General features: G+C 31.2%; 2 protein-coding genes across 3 annotated transcripts; one reads left to right on the top strand and one right to left on the bottom strand.

Annotated features, from left to right (window-relative positions):
* Positions 1-487: 487 nt before the first annotated feature.
* LOC108322511 (protein COFACTOR ASSEMBLY OF COMPLEX C SUBUNIT B CCB4, chloroplastic) lies at positions 488-6751 on the top strand. Of its 2 annotated transcripts, none has more exons than XR_008245558.1 (7): positions 488-911; positions 1038-1137; positions 1214-1287; positions 1664-1848; positions 1969-2039; positions 3554-3633; positions 3892-3940. XR_008245558.1 is itself a non-coding variant. In XM_017554636.2 (7 exons), exons 1-7 carry the CDS (start codon positions 595-597, stop codon positions 3973-3975), a joined length of 915 nt encoding a protein of 304 aa, XP_017410125.1. In that variant the 5' UTR covers positions 490-594; the 3' UTR covers positions 3976-6751. The 2 variants fall into 2 exon arrangements, 1 of the variants encoding a protein (XP_017410125.1); XM_017554636.2 differs by having other exon boundaries at positions 490-911; positions 3550-3633; positions 3892-6751.
* On the bottom strand, positions 4626-6856 carry LOC108322510 (glycosyltransferase family 92 protein RCOM_0530710). Its single transcript, XM_017554635.2, has one exon. It carries the CDS (start codon positions 6646-6648, stop codon positions 4855-4857), a length of 1794 nt encoding a protein of 597 aa, XP_017410124.1. The 5' UTR covers positions 6649-6856; the 3' UTR covers positions 4626-4854.
* Positions 6857-21722: the final 14866 nt, after the last annotated feature.

The raw sequence follows: 21722 nt of genomic DNA, 5'->3' as shown, positions 1-21722 counted from the left end.
TTATTTATGGGTTGAGCCCTGTTTTTCTCTTTACTCCATATTGTGGAGGTGCACAAAGATATTTTATTGGGTGCAGGAAGCAAAATCCCAGCCCAAAATCCACAACCCAATTAACTCGCAGAATCCAACCCAAATCAATTTCAATTCATAGATGCAAGACATTTCATTATAATTTTTTTTCACCGAGGCACATACTTTGGTAATTATTTAAACGTATTCAATATTTTTGAAAAAATTTAAATTATTATTTATATATGAAAATTTTCATTTGGTGTTTTTGCCCTTTGTGGTCATAAATTCTTGACTACTTATATTTTGAAGTCAATGTTTTTCCTTCGTAAAATTTAAGTTAATTATAATTTTCTATTTACTTGACTAATAAGCCATGATGATTTGTTCTACTTAACATAATATAGTTCAAATAAGGTATATCTGATTATTAAATCATGTAATAGCAAACTTTAATGTATGAACAACTTTTGATGAAAAATAGCATAGTAACATAACACGACATCAAGCATCTAAAAATCTATCCCAGCTCTTCGTCTCCCTCATCTTGAAAAAGTCCACGTCATCCATTGATAACAAACTTTGATGGAAGCGGGAACTGCTCCCACTCTCACTCTCACTCCTCGATTGCACACTCGCTTTCCCTTTAACACTTCCAATTCAAATACCTCATTTCAACCGCGCTTCACTCTTTCGTCTCCTTCTCCTTCTCCTTTATCTTCTTCTTTTTCCGCTTTCAGTTACAGAGGCCCCACTCCAAAACGCGATTTCCTCGCCGACTGGGTTTCCCAAAACGACGACGTCGTCCGCTCCCTCCCAATCTATGTCGGCTCGGCTTCCCTCTTCGCCGTCCTCCTCAACCGCGCCCTCTCCGGCATCGCCCCCGTCGCCGACGCCGGCAGGTACATCTCTTCTTTCTATTCTTAGCTCAACCAGAACACCTAGATTGAGGCTTGTTATTACTACGCCTTGTTTGAATCTGTTGTTTTCAAAATCAGTTTGGTTGTAACGAGTGATTGCATTTGCAGTTCGCAGTCCAGAGCTGACCTCTTGACTTTGGGATTGGCGGTTACCAATATTTTGACTGGCCTCGTTTGGCTTTCAATAAAACCTAAGTCTATAACTGTGGTGAGCTTCATTCTCCTCTTTGCGTCTCATTTTTTTATTTCAAACGTGTTTTTAGTTGTCTGGATTCTTTGTCCAGGTAAATCCTCGAGGAGTTGAATGCAAGAGATTTTGCACTACACTTCCTGAAGTTGCACTTAATGAGTTGCTTTGGTAGGTGCATTCGAGTTACTAAATCAGGTCATGTAAATTATTTTTTAATTCATGAGAATTCAACAAATATATCGCGAGGTTTACTATAAGTCTACTACTCATACACTGTCCGGTTTACTGAGATATCATATTAGCTGTACAATTCTTATCCAATTGTTCCAGTCAGTTAACTTTGTGAATGTGTAAAATGGTACCGCAGGGAAACCGGATCCTTGGCTTAGGTTTGATCAGGAGCTTTCAGAAAATAATAAATTTTAATGCAATCTGACATTTTATTTAATTTAATGGAAGAAAAATTCATAGTGATAACGGAAGGTGCTGCTTTAATAGTGTTACCTCCTGTTTATTGATAGTATCTTTAATAATCTGTTCTCAGGGTGTGGGAATCTCTGTCAGATGCCACTTGTTGTCGTTCGCTCGTTGTTGTTTATGAGAGAAGTTGTGTACTCCAAATAGGTTTTGCTGCAGATTCTTCTCCTGGGAATGGTGAGGCTGTAAGTGTGGATGCCAATAAATTGATGCAAGGATCAGTATACGAGGGAGTTATGAAATCTGGTGCTCGTAAGTTTTGAACTATATGTGTTATCTATCACAGTTGTTGCTACTCAAATACAGTACTTTTCATTAAGTGAAGATGTGCCCTGGTATTTATTGAATTTTCTTTTCTTTTCACATGTTCAGAGAGTTACTTGGCAAATTTATCTCTTTATCCTGGAAAATCTGAGCTGCCATTTCTACCTTTAAATACTCAGGTATTGTTTTTGTATGTATTAAACTTGTCCAGTTAACTAATGCGACGTGTCTATGTTATGCAATATTACTGTGTCCTCTAACTAGTTTCTCTGGGATGTCTTTCAAAAATCATGTTGAAGCACAAGCTTTTGTCTAGAAAGAGAGAAAAATGGGGTGTGTTAGTATAATGGGTACAAGTGTTAGTCTTGAACCTAGCTTTTTGTCCAATTAATTCTGGGAGTCGATAGCTTGAATGACTTTTAATAGTTTTTGGCAGCTGGTGTACTTGAGTTTTTGGAGTAAGACCCTTGAATAGAAGCTCTTCATATTTTAATCTGAATACAGTAGTTTTTATTTCAACATATAACACAATTGACAAAATCAGTACTTAATAAACTACACGTTTCAACATCTCCCAACTAGACAAATATTCACGTTGGTTCTCCATTACTTTTCTCTTCATTGTCTTTTATCTCAATTCATAAGAAGCATATGCATATGCATTGCACCAATGGGAAGAGAAAGAATTAAGATTGGTAATTTTAACTGATAATGCTGAAATAATGATTGCTGAAGTTCATGAAGATAATATGGAGAAAGCTTTTCCCTACTATGGTAGAACGACCTATGCAAGTAAACGGTCTATATAGGGCCTCCAATTATTGAGGTCTACTAGGTTTTATAGTTTCACAAATTTACTCCAGTCTTTTATTTATTTTTGTCTTCCAAATATGTTGACTTGACTCTCTACATTTGACATTATTGGTTTCCCAAAACTTAGGGCTGATGGACCTAATTTTCGTGATTAGAATAGAGTTTCCAAAAATTTTAAGATAGTCTTGTCAATCTTGGGGACATTGCTGATTTTGCAGCAAGTGGTGATGACGGGAATTGATAAAAACTATCATGAGCAGTCATATCTATAGGATACATGTGTGATAAAAGCTCGTGCAGTAATGTATCACTTTAATACAGAGAATAACTCGTATTGCATTATATATTAGAATCAGAAACAGCTTTGATATGTTTTCCATAGTACATAACTGATGGAAGTATGTATTGGGGTATATATTATAGTAAGATGTGCTGGGAGACGGCATTGCTGTGTACAGTTTGTGGACAAAGGATATAACCTTGTAAGAGCCTTTTGTCTGTCTGTGGCTATATTCCGTGTTATTTTTTGTTCAGCGTATATTTGATTGCTTTATCTATAGGTGTTCTATCAGTGTACTTTTTCGCAGCCCAAATTCTGACTGACATGCATGTGAAAGATCATATAATTTATCTATGTTCAAATCAGTTACGGTGAAACATATGATCCCTTTCCTCAAACCTTGATAAAACTCTATTTATGAACATTTTTATGTTTATATAGGTCTTCTCCTTACCCCCTGTTTTTCCAGGGGGAGACGGGTACTATTGGGTCTATACCAACTGACCTCCTTTGTTATCAATGACTTTTTGTTGATTTCGTTAATATCTACCATCTAATAGCAAAAGTTGCTCATTCGATCGTTATTATTTTGTTAGGCAGTAATTTTACAGCCACTTGGAGATAAAGGAATTGCAATTATCGGTGGTGACACGATACGAGGTTACACTGCTTCTGATCAGGTACATTTCAACCCTTTTTTTCATGTGATGCCCAAATTTATCGAAAGGATTGGATCCTATGGCATGTGAAATTAGATTGGGATCCTCTGTTTTCCGAAATATCATTTCAACCCTATTTAAGGTTTCGAATTTCAGTACAGACATGACACTAGACAGTAGTACAAGTACATTTGTAGGTCCTGCATATTGTTTCTTATTCTTTAAAGTCAGTGAGATGCACGTATGTAGGTTAGTGGCATGATATTCAAATTATTACAGGCATGGATCACTTATATTGGAGAGAAGCTGGATTCTACCCTTGCAAAATATGTGAAGCATCACCCTCTGACTTCTCAAGATTAAGTTTAAGAGATTTGCGAGGTGGCCTCTCGTTCATGTTTTTACTTGATTTTAATGGAAATAAACCCTCGACCTTTTGCCGAGATTTTTAGGATAAGAGGCTCATATTGGTCGCATGTATATGTTATCCATTTTTCAAGGCAGTGCTCAGATTATTAGTCAGACTAATTGTATACATAAGCTCATTTCAGAGATTTTCATTTGTAAACATACAACGCCACAGTCTTCCATGTCCTTCCTTTCAGAGATATATAATTAATTCTGTTGTGGCTTGACCACAACCTTTTTTCCATTTTGTTAGCTGATTTTCTATTTATAGCTTACAGTCGTAGAGAATAAAAAATTTAACATTGACTTGCTGTTTATCATTACTAAAAACTTCTATTGGGACAAGTTTGATTGGTTACGACTTATGGCTAGTAAAATAGAGGGCAAAAATTATTGCAATGAAGCTTGATGTACAATAATAGGTCCACCAAACTACTGCAAACCAAACCCCACTTTTTCTTTTTAGAGGAAAGTGATATTTATCTAAAGGGCGCCAAGGGAAGAAATCCAATGTACTAAGCACTGTACAAACATTCTAAATTTAATATAAATAGACTTACCACGAATATATTAGTCTTACTGGATGTTATATACTTCATAAGTACTTAACTAGAAAAAATGATAGAGAATTCATTCACATTGCTGCAAATATACATCTGTATACGTCTGTTTCTTGTCTATAAAATCATTTAAAAAATAGGAAAAACAAAATTTCTGTAACAGAAGCTCCCCTGCCCTAAAAAACAATGAAAAGAATGAATGCTTAATACGTGTGATAATCGTGCTTTACATGGGTACCAGCTACCAATATGTTAGCACCCTCATTAGTATCCATTATAGAGAAGACCTTTCCCAGGGCATCAACCCTGTTGCAGGATCAGCAAAATAAGATAGAAGGAAGTCCTTCAGGCCAGTATCCCAAACCTCACAAAACTGAAGCCGCCAGTTAGGTGGTTCAATGGCTTCTGTTCCTAGTCCTGGTGCTCTATCCTTTGATCCTTTGTTCTGGTCCTCCTGCCAGTCCACCACATAGGTAGCAACCCTTCTGAAAAACTTGGCTTTGAAGGTCTCCCATACCTGGTACTTGTAGTGGTTTACGATAGCTGTACCTTCAGGCATGTTGTAGTACCTAAACCCCTCCCTCAGCTGAAAATGGTGCACCACATTCAGAAGACTGATGTCAAGCAAATCCGGCCGCACAATGGATTTGTGCCGCTCAGGGCTCTGAAGCCTGCAAGTGTACCCTAGTGTAACCCCTTGTTTTGGGGGTGAGTGTAAGCCAGAAGGCCCGAAGCTATGACAAGCTGTTCTTATCTCCGCAATGGATTTCGAAGATGAGAAATTGGCTACCACTGATTTCAGATAATTCTCACCAGGAACACCTTCCCTCAGGTTTTGATGAAATTCACTGGGAAAGTAGAAGAACTCATCAACATCAAAGAATCCTACCCACTTGCATTCCTCTCTAGCTCTCAAGGCACAGTGGGAAAACCCTGCCTCCTGAGTCTTAATCCAAGGCCAGGACTTTCTACTAACATTAAATCCTTGAAGATCAAGATCCTGAACAACCTTTTCAACACCATCATCACTGTTGTTATCATAGATAAACCAACGCTCCACTCCAAGCCAAGCATGGTACATAACCCACTCTCTGAGCGCAGAAGCTTGGTTCCACACCATAGTACACGCACATAACTCATACTTCCCGCTTTTCCTTTTCTGAACCTTACCACCACCAGGTGCACTAACTGTAGCTACAGAAGGCACAAGGACACGAACGGGGTGCCTCACATTGCCTCCCAAATAACTCACTGTGACCCGAATCCCTCGAACCTTATCCGGATTGTTCCTTATACTCTGTGGTAACATACATCTCACAACTTCTTGAGCCACAGAAACCGCCCTGGTATTAAGCAAAAATGCATTGTTCTGGTGAAAACTCTTGAGTCCGAAATGACACCGGATCCGGGTTGGATCGGATATCTTGTGGGGTCGGAGATTCAGGCCTTTCACGAACACCACAACGGTGTCTCCGTCAAGGATCGCCTCGTACGCTACCCTGTCCCAAGATTGAGCCGTTTGGTTGATAAAAAAACCCAAATTCCGGCGACCGACCTCACCGCGCCGCCGCAATTCTACGGTTTGGGAGCCAGCGGCGGTGTAGTTCGTCTGGGGAAGTGGGCATCTAACGATGGATCGAGATTCATCATAGCGGTCCGTGGAGAGGAGCGGTCGAACCTGAACTTGAAGGGGTGGAGCGGGAGATGAAGCGTTGGGGTGGAGCGTATAGTAGACGCAGTCTAGTTGGTGGAGTTGGTGTTGTTGAGGGGTGGTGAGGATGAGGAGATGGTGGTCGGGGAAGATGATACGGTGTTGGAGGGTGTAGGATGGAGCAGTGGGATGAAGGGGATCGAGAATAGAGTTGCTTGCGGAAGAGTAAAGGAGAGATAAGGTGGAGGCTGTGAGAGAGGGTCTGAAGGTGGAGGGAGTGAAAATGAAGAAATGATGGTGGGAAGACAAGAAGAGGAGGAAGATTAAGAAGAAGAAGCAAATAAAAAGTGATCTTGATGAGATGTGAAGGTGTCTTCCCACCGTGCGCTTCCTCTTCCGCCTTTGTTCTGAGTCCATCTTTTTGGGGTTGAATGGGTGGGTGAAAGAAGAGTAAGAAGAAAGAAGTAGTGGAAGGCGTCTGGGGAGGTAAGGAGAGAGAAGAAAAGAAAGAAAGAAGAAGGTGCAGCAGAGTCTGGAAGGGAATGTGGTAATGTAAATAGAGAGTTAAAAGGTCCAAAGGTAGTGCTGGGGGTGGTCTTAGGTGAGAGAATAAATTGGATTAGATTGCATTGTATGATTGTTAGCTGTATTTAGTGCTGTATTTTACTATTATTTATTACCTATCCTCATTATCGCGCCTGAAGCCAATGCTGCACTTTCCGCTTTTACTTTTTCTTCCTTATTAAACACACACTTACTATTCTGCACATCAATTATGCTTAATAAGTTCATCATTACAGTTTCCTAAATTATTTTTTTATTATTTACCAGTTTTTAAATCATTACTTTCCTACTTATATTTATTCATATTCTTTCCAATATTTCTTCATTTTTTTTATATAAGACAAGATTTATTATTATTTTTCTTTACTCATGACACATGATTTTATTATTTTTAATGTTTTATCAGAAAAAAAACGTTTTTAGTCATTTACTCAGTAAAATATTAGCAATAATAGAAAATAAGTTTATGATTATCATTACGTATACATAAAAGATTTTTTTATCATTTTAACTATCTTTTGAATATTATTATTTTTAAAATATTTTAAGTCTATTTATAAATACATTATTTTAATTTATTTATATCTGATAAAGTATAAGATTAGTAATAAATAAACCATATGAAAAATATATAATTAAAATAAATTTATTTATAAAATTAAGATGACAAATAAAAGTTTATATGAAAACAGCATATAAATGTCTAATATTATTATTTACATTTGTACATCACCTTAACTAATAGTTTTGCCAAATATATGTAATTTATTATATCTGTTATCAGTTAATTTCTCAGGTTTCAGTTATTTTGCAAAAACATAGCCAAAGGCTCCAATAAGTAAAACACTTTTCGTGTACTTTTTATTATTCACAATTAGAAATTATGAAAACCATAAGTTCGTAAATAAAAAGTTTCACAAGTCTTTATGATTTTAAATTTTAGTTAACAGTACAAAATGTGTTAAAAGACCGTGTTACATTTTTTGTAAAATAAAACATGCTTTAAGTTTGATAAAATTACAGTCAACAGTTTCCCTTTATCAATTTACAAAAAGTATCTTAAATTTATTTTAAAATAACGAAATTCTGTGTATAGAATTATTTTTCAAAGTTTCCGCATAATCATATTTATAAAATGGTCAGAGTATATAAAAAACTAATTTACTTTCACTTGTCTTGAAAAGTAAAATGTTTCATTAAAATTTGCTTTATAGATGTTTCCAAGATTAAAACATTTTTGGCCTTAAATTTATCAAGTTAAACGAGGTAAAAGTATATTAGAGAGTTAGAGAAAGAAGTTATATTTAAATAATTTTTGTGTCTATTCTTAATTAATATGAACTGTACAGAAAAAAGAAATCCATTAAAATATTGTTTACAGGCACGCATGTTCTGTGGAATTTTAACGACAATTCAAACAATGCGATGGCTTACGACTAATCCACGAGAAAGAAATTGAAGACCAAATGAAACTGCCAACTGCTTTGTTAGTTTTTTTTTTCCACTGAGGATAGTCTTTTATGAATATTATAGTAAATTAATTAGATGAATTCTTTTACTCTATCATTTAATTACATATTATTTAGTATTATAAGTTTTAAATTACTATAATATTTTGACTATTTCTTTTTAATACTTTTAATCTTTAATCAGAATTAGTGGATCAAAAGGTTGAAAATATTCACAGCATAATTTAAATTCCATAAAACATAATCTGAGTTTGCCTAACAACTCAAACTTCATTAGAGAAAAACCATGTACAAATAACACTCATGGATATTTTATGAATTTGGTGAAAGATTAAATTGGTTACCCTTAATGGTATTAATTGACGAAAAAAAATAATATAAATAAGTGATTTTAATCCTATAAAATGATAGGCACATTTTTTTCATCAAGAATAATTTAGCATATGTAACACTAGCTCCTTCATAAATTTCTGGATATTAATTTATTATTTTGTCACAATTTATTAAAAATTTCATACAAGGGAGAATAACTCAATTCCTAACGTATTAATCATTATTCATTAAGTAAGTTAAGAAAATGTCTCAGAAACTTAAGTGAAATTAATTTATTAAATATCCAAGTTGAAGAACACGTTTCTTAGACTCTACACAACTTATTATTTGAATAGAATATAAAACTTTTTAAAGAATGGAATTCGGCATGTAGACTTTTATGGTTCAAAATATTAGCAACTTGTTCCATGGAATAAAAATAGGTGGCTTTTGTCCTTTCCACCCAATTATTACTTCCTGGCGTCAATATATATACATCTTTATATTCTATTCTTCTTTCTTCGTTATTCGAATTCAAAATTCCATTATTAAAAAAATTAAATGTCAGAAAATGAGTCAAAATTTGAATTTCAGTAAATAGAATTCTCAAACATTAAAATTAAGGCTAGATATGAAAAGTTATCCAGAAAATCTCATATATTGAGAAAATTGAAAGGAGAATTAGATATTGAGAAACTTTGTATTTGTAATTTGCTTGGTACATTGTCCAAGAATCAGCAATTTTCTTTTCCTACTGTGGTATCAGAGAAAGAGTAATGAGAGATTCCATGAATGGACAGAAACCTCTGCCAAATTCTTTGCCTTCTTCTCAAGTAATGCCAAAGTTTTGCCTCTAAAGATCAGAGAATCTCAATTTTTCCTGTCAAAAATTTGGATCACCAATGCATGCTCACTGCTTGTAATAATGTTGGTATTGCCTAACTTCATCTGCATACATACATTATCGTTTTATGCTAAATTCAACTTTTAACTGTCTTTCAACATTCCATTTTTACTTATTTTCAGCAATGCTTTGATATGAAATAATGGTGTCAAAAGTCTTTTTACATTGAGTTTTTTTTTTAAGTTTATTTTTTTAGTTGGAATTATTAAAAAATAAATTTTAAATTTAATTCAATTTCATCAAAAACTGTTTGTTCTGTAAGATTTATATTATGAATTTGGACATATTTATTTATATATTATAAATTTTGATTTATATATTACATATTTGTACATATTTTTATTAAACGTGGTATGGTGTGTCAATACAGCATATGATTATATTTTGCCTTTAATAGGAATGTATACAAGACTTAATTACGTTATTCATTAGAATTAAAAAAAATGATTTAGTTTATAACAATAAATTCTTCCTAAATTACATTACTGCTTTACTTTGTATAGAAAATAAAGGGTTAAATATGTTTTTGGTCCCTTAACTTTCAGCGAAAATTGGAATTAGTCCCTCTTCAAAATTTTGGCCTAATTTAGTCCCCAAACTTTAGAAATGTGTGAATTTAGTCCTTTTAACTAAATTTTGTTAGGTTTATTTGATGTTTCAAGTGTGTTTCATGAGAGCATTTGAGTTGTTTACATCGTTTGACACATTTTTGTTCCAATTTTCACGGAGAAATGTGTTTGAAACATCAAATAAAGTTAACAAAATTTGGTTAAAAGGATTAAATTCACACATTTCTAAAATTTGGGGACTAAATTAGTCCAAAGTTTTGAAGAGAGACTAATTCCAATTTTCGCTGAAAGTTAAGGGACTAAAAACATATTTAACCCGAAAATAAATGCTTAAAACAAATGAGCCGCAACATTTGAATTGCTCTATTTAGTGATAATTTTTTTTTGAGATATTTTTTTCACTCTTTAGTTTGTGAGAAAATTTATATGGTGCTTTCTTATATCAAATATATATTTTTATTATCAAAATTTTAAATTTAAATATTCTATATTTTTATGTTTAAAATATTTTATTCTGTGATTATGCCATGTTGAATAATATTGTCATTTATATTAATGTATGCAGAACAAAATTATTATAATAGTTTTTTTTATGTATATTAGATTTTAGGTTTAACTGAAAATTAATTAAGTTTAAAAACAAAACTTCAAATTTACATAGACTAGTATATGATATGATATAATTTCATGTAAATTTATATAAAATATTTTATTCAATGTAAGTTTACATTTCATATAACTAGTTTTAAATATTTGACATAAAAAATATTATTTTGTATATTTTAAAAAAACATTAATTGATTTAGTAAGTATGATTAATATAACATTTTTTAAGGTCAATAGTTTAATGTTCTGTGTCAAAAGTTAGTTTGGTACGAAGGTTAGATTAATAAATATATAATTAATTAATCTTTATTTATAAATTTTATAGTAAATTTTGTATTATTGTCTATTTAATTATAACTTAAATTCTATTATTCTTGTTTTAATCAGAATAATATTTTGTTTTAAATTATTTCGTATAGTTCGTTAATATTGATAGTTCGATCAAAATTTCATTTCATTTGTTCAATTATTGTAATAAAAATATAATTTAATTAAATGATAAGTTAATTTAGACTAATTTATATATACACCATTTAGTTGACTAATATATTGATAATTTAAGCAACTCGTTAACTAAACTAGAAGGAACATATGGTATATTATTTTCTCTTTCTCCATTATTACTTAACACAATTTCTTTTCCAAATTATATATTTTTATTATCAACTTTGAGAGTGTGAATGCCTTACCATTATCATGACATGAAAAATCATGATTTTTTAGTACTTTTGTTTTTGTCCAAAACCCTTTGTTGGAAAAGAAATATGGTAATTGAAATAATTGGATGTATGTATGCTCCTCTTATCTTCTTCAAACATGTAATGTCCAAATAAATGAGTTGTGCTCCAATAGATTCTATCATTAATTACAACTTATATCACAATTATGAGCAATAAAAAAATGTTTTTATTTTATTTTATTACTTATTCAAGTTTCTTCTTTAGAAAGAGAAATTATATAAAAATGGGAATGTGATGTTGTGGCCATGTGCTATGACTATATTTATTCTTTAAATTTATATATATTATTATATATTACATACTGCTTTCTCGGTGGACATACACCTTTTTGTCAACAGGAAAACTTTGGTCACGTAACTTCAAATTTAAATTGCATAGTTATTAATGCAATTAGTGAATTCAGATTTATATATATATTTGTTTCAATAAATATTAATATTAATTGTTAATATTTTATTAATAAAATAAGTTAAATCTACAAGTTCTCATTCTTTTTCTAAATATATTAAATCAATTTTATAATTTTTAAATGGTAATAAAAAGATTAAATTCACAACTTCTTTCATCTTTCATTCCAACTTTATTATTAAGGAAATCTTATAACTCTTTTTATTTTCATGTACATGAAAACTTGATAATTTCATATAGATTAAAAGAAGTTATATGAATTGTTTTTACATAAACCACACGATAATTTTTTTTTTAATTTTTTTTTCTTTTAAAAATATTTATACAAATTTTACTCACACACGAAGGAAGAAAGTGGAAGCAATATGTGTTTGGTGGTAGAAAATTCTGGGAGAGATCCACTTTAATTAAACTTTTGCTTTTTTGTTTTTTTGAGTTAGATAGCATTTTCTTTTTACTTTGTTGGTTTCAGCAACCAAAGGTTGAGTGTGTTTGAAAAGGAGATAGGTGCTTGGAAGTAACAAAAGGAATTATTGCTAATTTTTCACTCTTCACTTAAAAAAATAAGTATGAGATTCATCACAAAAGGGGAAAACTCAATAACACAATTTCTACAAGATTCTCTAGCTAGCAGTGTAGAAAGAAAAGGACACATATGAATGAATTGCAAAGAGTCATAATCAAGAGAGCAGAGAATAAGACAACTATAACATTAATAACAATATCATCAATTACCTTATTAAAAAAAGAAATTCACAAACTGTTCGACTTATTATTTTGCAAATAATATTCAAAGTTTATCTATTATCGTCAAAAGTTTCATATCAAGTGATAAGTTATTCTGAGTAAGTGTGCGTAGTAAGTGTGTGCGCATAGTAAGTGTGTGCGCGCGTGTGTGTGTTATGAATAGTATCCCAGAAAAGAAATTGTATCATGCTTATGAACAGTATCCAAATCGATCATGGCCACTAAACTTTTTGTGAAATAGTCAAATTTATTTTTAGCTACCATTAAATGATAATATTAAAAGTTAATCCTTCAAATAAATTACACTTACATCCCTATTATGTTTTTAGAATATCATTGAATTTTAGTTCTTTAAAAACTTCACACAAATATTTGCTTTTGAGATATAGCATCGACACCTTTTATTTATGTATTCATTCTTTTAAATTTTAAAAACATTAAATTTACGCTAGCACTGATTTAAAAACCATTGTAATAATAAAAAATAAAAGAAGTATAACTATAATTTGAAAAAAAAAATCAGAAATATATTCTTTATGAACAACTTAATGTCAAAGTTGAAATGGAAGAGTGAATAAGACAATTTATAAGGTGGGGGTGAAGATAGAGCTAACTTGTTAGATGTATGTTCTTTTTTGTGTTTCTGACTTTTCTAAGCACACAAGTTCAACTTTTATACGGTTTCATCATTTTCTTATTTTCTTTTTCTTGGAGATAATGAAACAAACTCTTTCTTATCCTTTCTATCGTTTTGTATTTATCCACCTTCAACTTCTGCGTCTTTAAAATTTAATTTTTATACGAATTCCTTCTAACCAAAATTGACCAATCCTTATTTGACCGACCAGTAAGCATAGTCAAACAATAATATTCAATTACATTTCTTAACTGCTTTTGTAATTATTCGTTTTCGCATTATTTATTTTTTCTTTTCTACCAATTATAGAAGTACACAAGTAAAATTTATATTTTTTTTAATAACTTATAAATATCTCTACCAATTATAGAAGTACACAAGTAAAATTTATATTTTTTTTAATAACTTATAATATAGATATTTATTTATTATTTTTATTTGATGTGAGATTTTTAATACACTTTTTATATAAATCATGAGAACAAGTATGAATAGAAAGTTATAAGAGTATATAAGAAGTGTTATGATAGACCTACTAAATAACAAATTTCGTTAAAATAAATTTTAGATGATTTTAATATTATTAGGAATAAAAAAAAGAGTCAAACCAAAACAAGATAGGACAACATTTTTAACTAAGGGGCTTGATTGTCAAGTCCGCCAACCCAACTCGTTAGCCCCACGAGTTAGTTGAGCCAGCCTACTAGCATGACTTCACTGAAAAAATTGGAACTCGACAGTCCAGTAAGGATCCAATATAACTCGGTCAAGGTCTAATACAACTCAGCTGAGATCTGATACAACTCGGTCAAGATATGAAACATCCTAAATTACAACCCTTTTAGTCCGGAATAAGCATAGTAGCCCGTAATCAACCCGTTTTCATATAAAAATAAAAAAATTTCAGTTCATCTTCATGTGATATTAGACTTTCAATGACAGAAAGAAAAAATAGGTGTGCCAGTTTGGCAGTTCAACAACAAACCAGGTTATAAAGTTCAATCCGTTTTCAATTGGCAGACCAGCCCAACTCTGTCCATTTTTGAGGGACAAACTTAAATGGGTTAGGTTGTTCTGTTTTGCCACCCCTAAATACTCTTAAGTCTAACTCAAACCTATAAAATGAAATGATAAAAGAAAATCTATATAATATAAATTCATCTTATATTTAATAAATATGAAGATACATATATATTAATATATTAGAAAAAAGGGTTCAATCAATTCTTTAAAACAAGTTCTTTAAAACAAGTTCTAACTTTCATAAACGAAGATTCTTTAATGGAAATCAATAATTGATGAAACAAGTAAATATTTTGTACCAATATAATTGAAATTATATATAAAAAAAATCTAAAGTAGAAACTTTGAACAATTTTTAGAATGAAGGAATGGATCGCTATTATTTTTTTTCATTGTATCTTTCTCATATTTGGAATGGGAAATAAGTGGGGAAATCCACAAAATCAGAAATTCTTATTATATTATTCAAAACAATAACAATGAACTCATAGACAAAAACTCTTGCTTGTGCCTTTGAGATATAATTTTGAGATCCTGGTGGTCCAAGTTGTAACCATTACCCTTCAAGAATGAATGAAGTACTTGATGCAAGTTCATCTGCTAACTGGGGAAGGTGATGAAAATCAAAGTGGGATTGGACAAACATCTCTCTCACTACAAATCAATTGGAATTTGCAAAGTGAAAGGTGGCCATTGAGTCCCCTTTCAAATCAATAACATGAAATGAAAATGATAGAGAACAACAATTAGGAATATGAAATGTTGAAAGAAAGTACTTTCCTGCTTCAACCATACGAGTTAGGATAACATATCTACTTTGTTTTTTGTGAGCTTTTTCTCCGACTCCTACGTCTAACAACACTATCTGCTTTGCTTTCTTTATTCTTTTCGTTTTTGGTAACTCTTTTCGATGTCAACCTTCTTGCTTTATTCTGAATAAAACGATAGGATATGTTTGTCAAGAATGTTCATATATCCAAAGGAGAAAAAAAAACAAGTATATGGAATTTAAAACTTATTCGTAACGGAATTTGAAAGTGAATTCTCCTTTCTAATATTTAATAATTTAGAAATTGGATAAATGATGTTAACTAATAGAGAAATTAGAGCTGTCAAAATGGGTAATTCGACTCGACCTACCACCACGGGTTGGTCACTTAGTGAGCTAACCCAATCCGGCTCACTTATTAGCGAGCTGAAAAAATTTGAATCCCTTGGTGGGTTAAAAGGGTTGGCTTACTGACTCACTTAATTGTAAGTTTTTTTTAAATAAAAAAAGATATAATTTTTTTAATTCAAATCTAATTAAATTTCACTCTAAAATGATGTTAAACTCCAAATACAATTCAAAATAAAAAAAATATTATACAATCCAAGCGTAATCCAAAAACAAGCACAAAAGGCGAATAAATAAATTTTTAATATTAATAATTTTTGTATCACTCCTCAATTTATAATATTTGAGTCTTGAATAGATAAATTTATAATATTTTTCTCTCTTGAAACATCTTTTTTTTATCCTCATTTACAATATAATAAAAAAATGCTAACTAATAATATTGAAACACAAAATAATAAATAATTAAATTAAATTAGCTGAGTTGGTGATTTAACCCGACTCACCACGGGTTTAACTCAGATGAACCGAGTTGAAAACTAACTCGCATAAAAAAATTACAATTTTTTCAAATTCAACCTGGCTCAAACGCGTGAGCCGAGTTGGCTCGCGGGTCACAACCCATTTTTACAGCGTTTAGAGAAATTATCATTTTATAAAGATAAGAAGTGTCATTTTATATTCTTTCTTTGCCTTTTTTTTTAAGAGAGAGATATGATTAATGATTTTATATTTTTTTGAGGATATATTGGCAATTTTTTCCTTGTAGTTTTTGTGTTTCAGATGGGCACGAAATAGAGATTGGCCTTTTCTTTCTAACTGCACCACAATACTACAAGCAAAAGCATTAAAATACTATATGTCAAGAAAGAAAAAGAAGAAGAAAGGGCGAGTGTGTAAAATAGTGGGTTTGGTTGGAAGTTTTAAAAAGCTTTTGTTTTTCAAAATTTCATTTCAGACATTCTGCTCCAAAATGTATTTCATATATTTCGAAAAGTTACATTTTATTTGTTCCAGAAAGTTTTTTGTAGACTGTTATTTTTAAAATTTTGTTCAGAAAATCTTGAATTCTTTTTTTCAGAAGATTGCTAAACTAGTAATGGGCCTTTGCCGAGAGAAAAGTAATCATTTTAAGAATCATGAGGGTGCAGAAAGAAAAACAAAATTAAAATATTTTAATTTAATTAGAATATTTTTATTAGAATATTTAATTAGTATAATTTTTCTTTTAAATATTCATTTGAATTAACATAAAAATGAAATTTATTTTATTTGGATTAATTTTAATTTAATAAAAATTTAAATAAAAATTATTAAATATTTTAATTATTTTAATAAAATTTAATATATGTTAATATTTTTTTAATATTTTAATATATTTTTTATTAAAACAAGTAAAATACATTAAAAAAATAAAAACAAAAATTAAAAAAAATTAATGAAATGAATATTGAATTTTAAAATCTGGAAGAAGTATTTACTTACTTTTGAAATAAATAAAAAAAGAATATTGGATTTGGAATACCGGATTTAAAAAATGACATTGAAATTATAGAATGGAACCAAATATGTCAGATTGTGTGTAATATGAAAAGTGAAGAGTAAAGGCTGTGACATAAGTCCATTCGAACCCTGTTACTTTCATGACCACTTTTTTTAATATTTTTTTCATAATAAATCATGATGTGTCATTATTGTATATGTAAAACGGACTAATCAGAATCTATCACGTAAGTCATTATAATAAAATTGTCAAAAAAAAAAATGTTAAAAAAACATTTTCCACTTTCATCTCTATCAAAAACACTTAATTATAATACATTCATCTCTGTCATTTGCCACAATATCTACCACAGAAGCCGAGGACCAGCTTTGCCTTCATCATCCTCGTAAACCTTCGAAATACTACACAACGAGAAAGAGTCCAGGCTCACATTACACTGTGAAACCTTATATTTCTTGCATGCCTCAGACATGATATCCAAGAGTTATGAAGAGATTTCACACTGCTCATACCAAAAGCATGCCAAAATTGAAATGCTCCCAAACACTAAGGACACTTAGATTCATCTTCAACGTTACAGCATGGACGGAGTGGGAGATTGTGCAATACATTTATCCTTAATATTCTTATATCCTGTTTCTAAATGAGGGTGGCCAAAGGCCTACAGTTTTTTCTGATAGATACCAAGATCAGATTTCTTCGTTTAAACTACACACTACTAATACTCCTGCTCTTATATTACATCCGAATCCACATGCTGCTGAGTCAGCCTCTATAGGGATAACTTTGGAGAACAAGCAAGAACAAAATTGACTTTCGGGAGTTCATCTTCTGTTCTCTATACAGATGACCTGAACAAGAAGCAGAGAATGAATATCATAAGTTATGTTTTACATATTCAATTATATCCTTGCCGTGTTTCAATCTACTGTTATTTGGAGTTAATATTTCTTTACCTCCATCTCTATTGGTTGTTCCATTATGCACACCATTTGTTGATGCTATGTTTCCTAAAGAGAACTTTGATGTGGTATACCGACCTTCTGTTTTCTTCCAAAATTTAGAACTCAAAAAGTCAGTACCAGGTAGCTTGCAACAGGTGTCATCTGTGACATCAGTATAGGAAAACCTCCCGCTTGAAACTGCCAAATCATATGAAATTTCATCCAGGGCCATCTCTAGACCATGTACTCGTGACTCCAAAGAATTCATACCACTTTGGGAGCTTCCAATAAATCTCTACACTCAAACCAAGATGAACACATCAGTCAAAAATATATATTTATTATTGAGAGGCCGTGAGGTATTACCATTGATTATAATCTAAGGACAGCTTAAATATAACTGTCTTTTGTTTTAAATATCCAATAATTTTTTTCTTTTAAATTAAACGTTTAGTAAATTAATTTATTTTATTTAAGTTAATTTTGTTAGTTTTATTGTTAGTTTTATTAACATGATATATTTATATATATATATATATATATATATATATATATATATCTCATATTTAAATTATATATACAATTTAAATCTTATAATATTTTACAGTAGATATAAACATACAAAGAATTACGTAACACAGATAAAATTTGTTGAGTTTTTTCTAAAACTTGCCTTTCGATAACCAAATCATAAATTAGTATTTCTATCAAGTGGTACGAAGAACCGACCAAAATTACTTGTTATGGCTCTAAAACGTGTGCCAATTGACGGAAATTATGAAACCACATATATATGGTTAATTAGCAACATAGCATTAACAACTTCCAATGTTTCGTTCCCCTCAATTAGACGTAACAGCAAAATGTGTGCGTAAATATATATATATATATATATATATATATATATATATATATATATATATATATATATATATATATATATATATATATATACACACGATGCTGAAACACATGAGAAAATAGCAAAAGCATCACCTCCCCGTAATTAACAATCAATGGCTGTTCCTTACGGTGGTGGAGAAGCCCTTTTCATTGTCTGGCTTTTGATGTTCGCTTTTGCAGCCTCTTCCGAAGCCTCGAATTCCATGTGGGGTGAATTGCTTCATCCGAAACTTACAGTGAATATTACGTCGAAAATAGAAGGAGAGGTTGTGAACATCAAATGCATATCGAGCGAGAATGACATTAAGAGAGGGCTATTGGATTCCTCTAGCACAAAGCCATTCACGTTCGACGTTCAACTAAAGCTTCTCACCACCATAAGATACAATTGTTTGTTAACACAAGGGAGGACAGAAATTGGTCAGTTTTTAGGGTTTCGAAGTGGTTCTTATTGCGAGAAAGGATGCATTTGGGAGCTTCATACAAATTATGCCCTTCGCATGTCACCACGCGATGGTTACGTAAACCAAACGTATAAGCCAATAGGAAGCCCTGATGACTACAATTACGATTACTCTCAATAAATCAACCTGCCACGGTAGGTTTCTTATACTTAATTTCGATTTCAGTTAACAACTTCATAAATATTTCAAAAAGAAAATGGAAGTTTTAATTTGAATTATTCTTAAGATTTTTTTCTAATATTTTTTATCATCTTATGATTTTTTTTTTCAGTTTTTATGAAGTTTACTGAAACAAGAAACGGGGGAGATATTTTAGGGTAAACTATATGCTGTCGCAGGTTGTATTCTGCGTTTTATGGTTATGCTATTTTTTTTTGTTTAATTTAGAAAAATATGACCAATTGTTCGTTTGAACCCTGGTCCATAAATATTGATTCCAGTGGTGTTTCTTGAGGATTCTACTTATACAAGAAATTAGATTGTGCTTGCAATGGACACCCATCTCCATAGGTATCTTCATTTCACCTCAAACAAATATATATATATATATATATATATATATATATATATATATATAAATTAATTTTTTCTAGACTAGAAATAATAGCTTTTGGTATGCATTAACAATATCAAATGTTGTGCTTGGGTGAGATAATATAGAAAGGTAATTCTTTCAAGAATTTAAAATTCTTTGCCTTAAAATTACTTGAATAAAGTAATTAGAAAGAAATTCAAAAAAATTGAAGATTTTTGAAAGATATCTTTAATTAATAAAATTGAAGAATTTCATATATCATAAAAAGTTTTGAATTTCACAACTTTTTACTACACTATCACTCAATTCATGAAGAATGAGTCAAGTATGCCTAGACTGATGGTAAAGCTAAATCTGTTTAAAATGATGACCAAGACGGGTCGGTTCAGATTCAAGGTTGAGCTGAGTAGGCATGGAGTAAAGATTGAGTTGAGTTGGTCTAGGTTGATGGTCAATTCGAGTTGGTCCAGACCAATGGTCAGTCTGAGCCTATGGACAAGCCAAGTTTGTCCGGGTCGAACTTGAGCTGAGTTAGCGTTGACTGAAGACAGAGCTAAGCAAGCCCGAGTCAAAGTTCGAGCCTAGTCATCTTGGACCAAAGGTTGAGCCAAATAGGCCTAAGCCAAAGGTTGAGCCCTAGTTGGCCAAAACCGAAGGTTGCACCTAGTTGGTCCTAACTGAATGTCAAGTCGAGTCAGCCTAGGACAATAGTTGAGTTGAGTCGACCGAGACCGATGCTCGAGCTAAGTTTAGGGCTGATGCTTGAACTAAGTCAACAAGTGTCGAATGTAACAACCCGAGTTTGGATATCATAAAAGTATCACAAAATTAAAAATTTATTAAAAGAAAACTTATTACATTTTAAATAAATTGTAAATACTAAAGAATTTTCAAAGATGAATTGGTTGTGTACCAAAGATAAAGTTTCAGAATTTTAAAGAAACCTAATTTATTATAACTTCAAACATAATTGTCCATATCTCAATTAAATAAATAAATGTTTATTACAACTTATACATTATTCTAATAATTTCTAGAACATTAAAATAAAATTTCCATCATATCTTTCCTCTCTTGTCCATTAGCTACTCAAAATTCATCTTCATTTCTATCTGAGCTCCCGTATAACATATATTATACGATCATCGCACTAATAGATAAACACGAACAAGTAGAGCTAAAATAACATTTACAGCATATACACAAATCATATATCACATACAACATCCAACAAAGATAATAATTAAGTTCAATGTACCACAACAACTTTAATTAATTTATCATGTTTAAATATCAACTTTACAATGTTTTTATTCATTTTTCACTCGGCCCAACCTGCCCCGGCCCACCACGGGTTAGTCACTTAGTGAGCCAATCCAACCCAGTTCATTTATTAGCGAGTCGAAAAAATTAAAACCCGGCCTGACTCACCACGGGTTGGTGGGTTAAACAGGTCGGCTCACTGACTCACTTAATTACAAGTTTTTCTTTTCTAAATCCAAAAAAATTACAATTTTTTTGTAATTCAAAATTAAATAATTTCACTCTAAAATGATGTTAAATTTCAAAGACAATTTAAAATAAAAAAATTAACATGCAACTCAAATGTAATCCAAAAGCAAACCCAAAAAATGAATAAATAAGTTTATAAGATTGATAATTATTGTGTCTCCTATCTATTTATAAGATTAGAATCTTGAATGGATAAATTTATAATATTTTACATCTTTTTCTTTATTCTCATTTACAATACAATAAAAAAAACTGTTACCTAATAATATTAAAACATAAAATAATAAATAATTAAATTAAATTAGGTGGGTTGATGAGCCAACCCGACTCACCATGGGTTCAACCCAGGTGAGCCAGACTCTAAGTGAACAAAGTTCAAAATTGATCCGTATAAAAAAAATTCATTTTTTTCAAACCCAATCCGATTCAAACTCGTGGTGGGTCGGATTGACCCGCAGGTTCTAACTTATTTTGACAGCTAGCAAGATGTCATTAAAATAATCATTGGGTGTATGCAGGTTTTGAGTCCATGA

The sequence above is a fragment of the Vigna angularis genome, chromosome 10 (genome assembly GCF_016808095.1).
Source record: "Vigna angularis cultivar LongXiaoDou No.4 chromosome 10, ASM1680809v1, whole genome shotgun sequence".
NCBI lineage: Eukaryota > Viridiplantae > Streptophyta > Magnoliopsida > Fabales > Fabaceae > Vigna > Vigna angularis.
Note: the sequence above shows the minus strand (reverse complement) of the source record. Positions and strands in the feature narration are given on the sequence as shown.

Bases quoted from the DNA above. Each gene is read 5' to 3' on its own strand.
- LOC108322511 (XM_017554636.2), top strand. From the start codon at position 595: ATGGAAGCGGGAACTGCTCCCACTCTCACTCTCACTCCTCGATTGCAC. The intron at 2,040-3,549 runs GTATTGTTTTTG...TTATTTTGTTAG, and splicing joins TTCTACCTTTAAATACTCAG to GCAGTAATTTTACAGCCACT. The intron at 3,634-3,891 runs GTACATTTCAAC...AAATTATTACAG, and splicing joins GTTACACTGCTTCTGATCAG to GCATGGATCACTTATATTGG.
- LOC108322510 (XM_017554635.2), bottom strand. From the start codon at position 6,648: ATGGACTCAGAACAAAGGCGGAAGAGGAAGCGCACGGTGGGAAGACAC.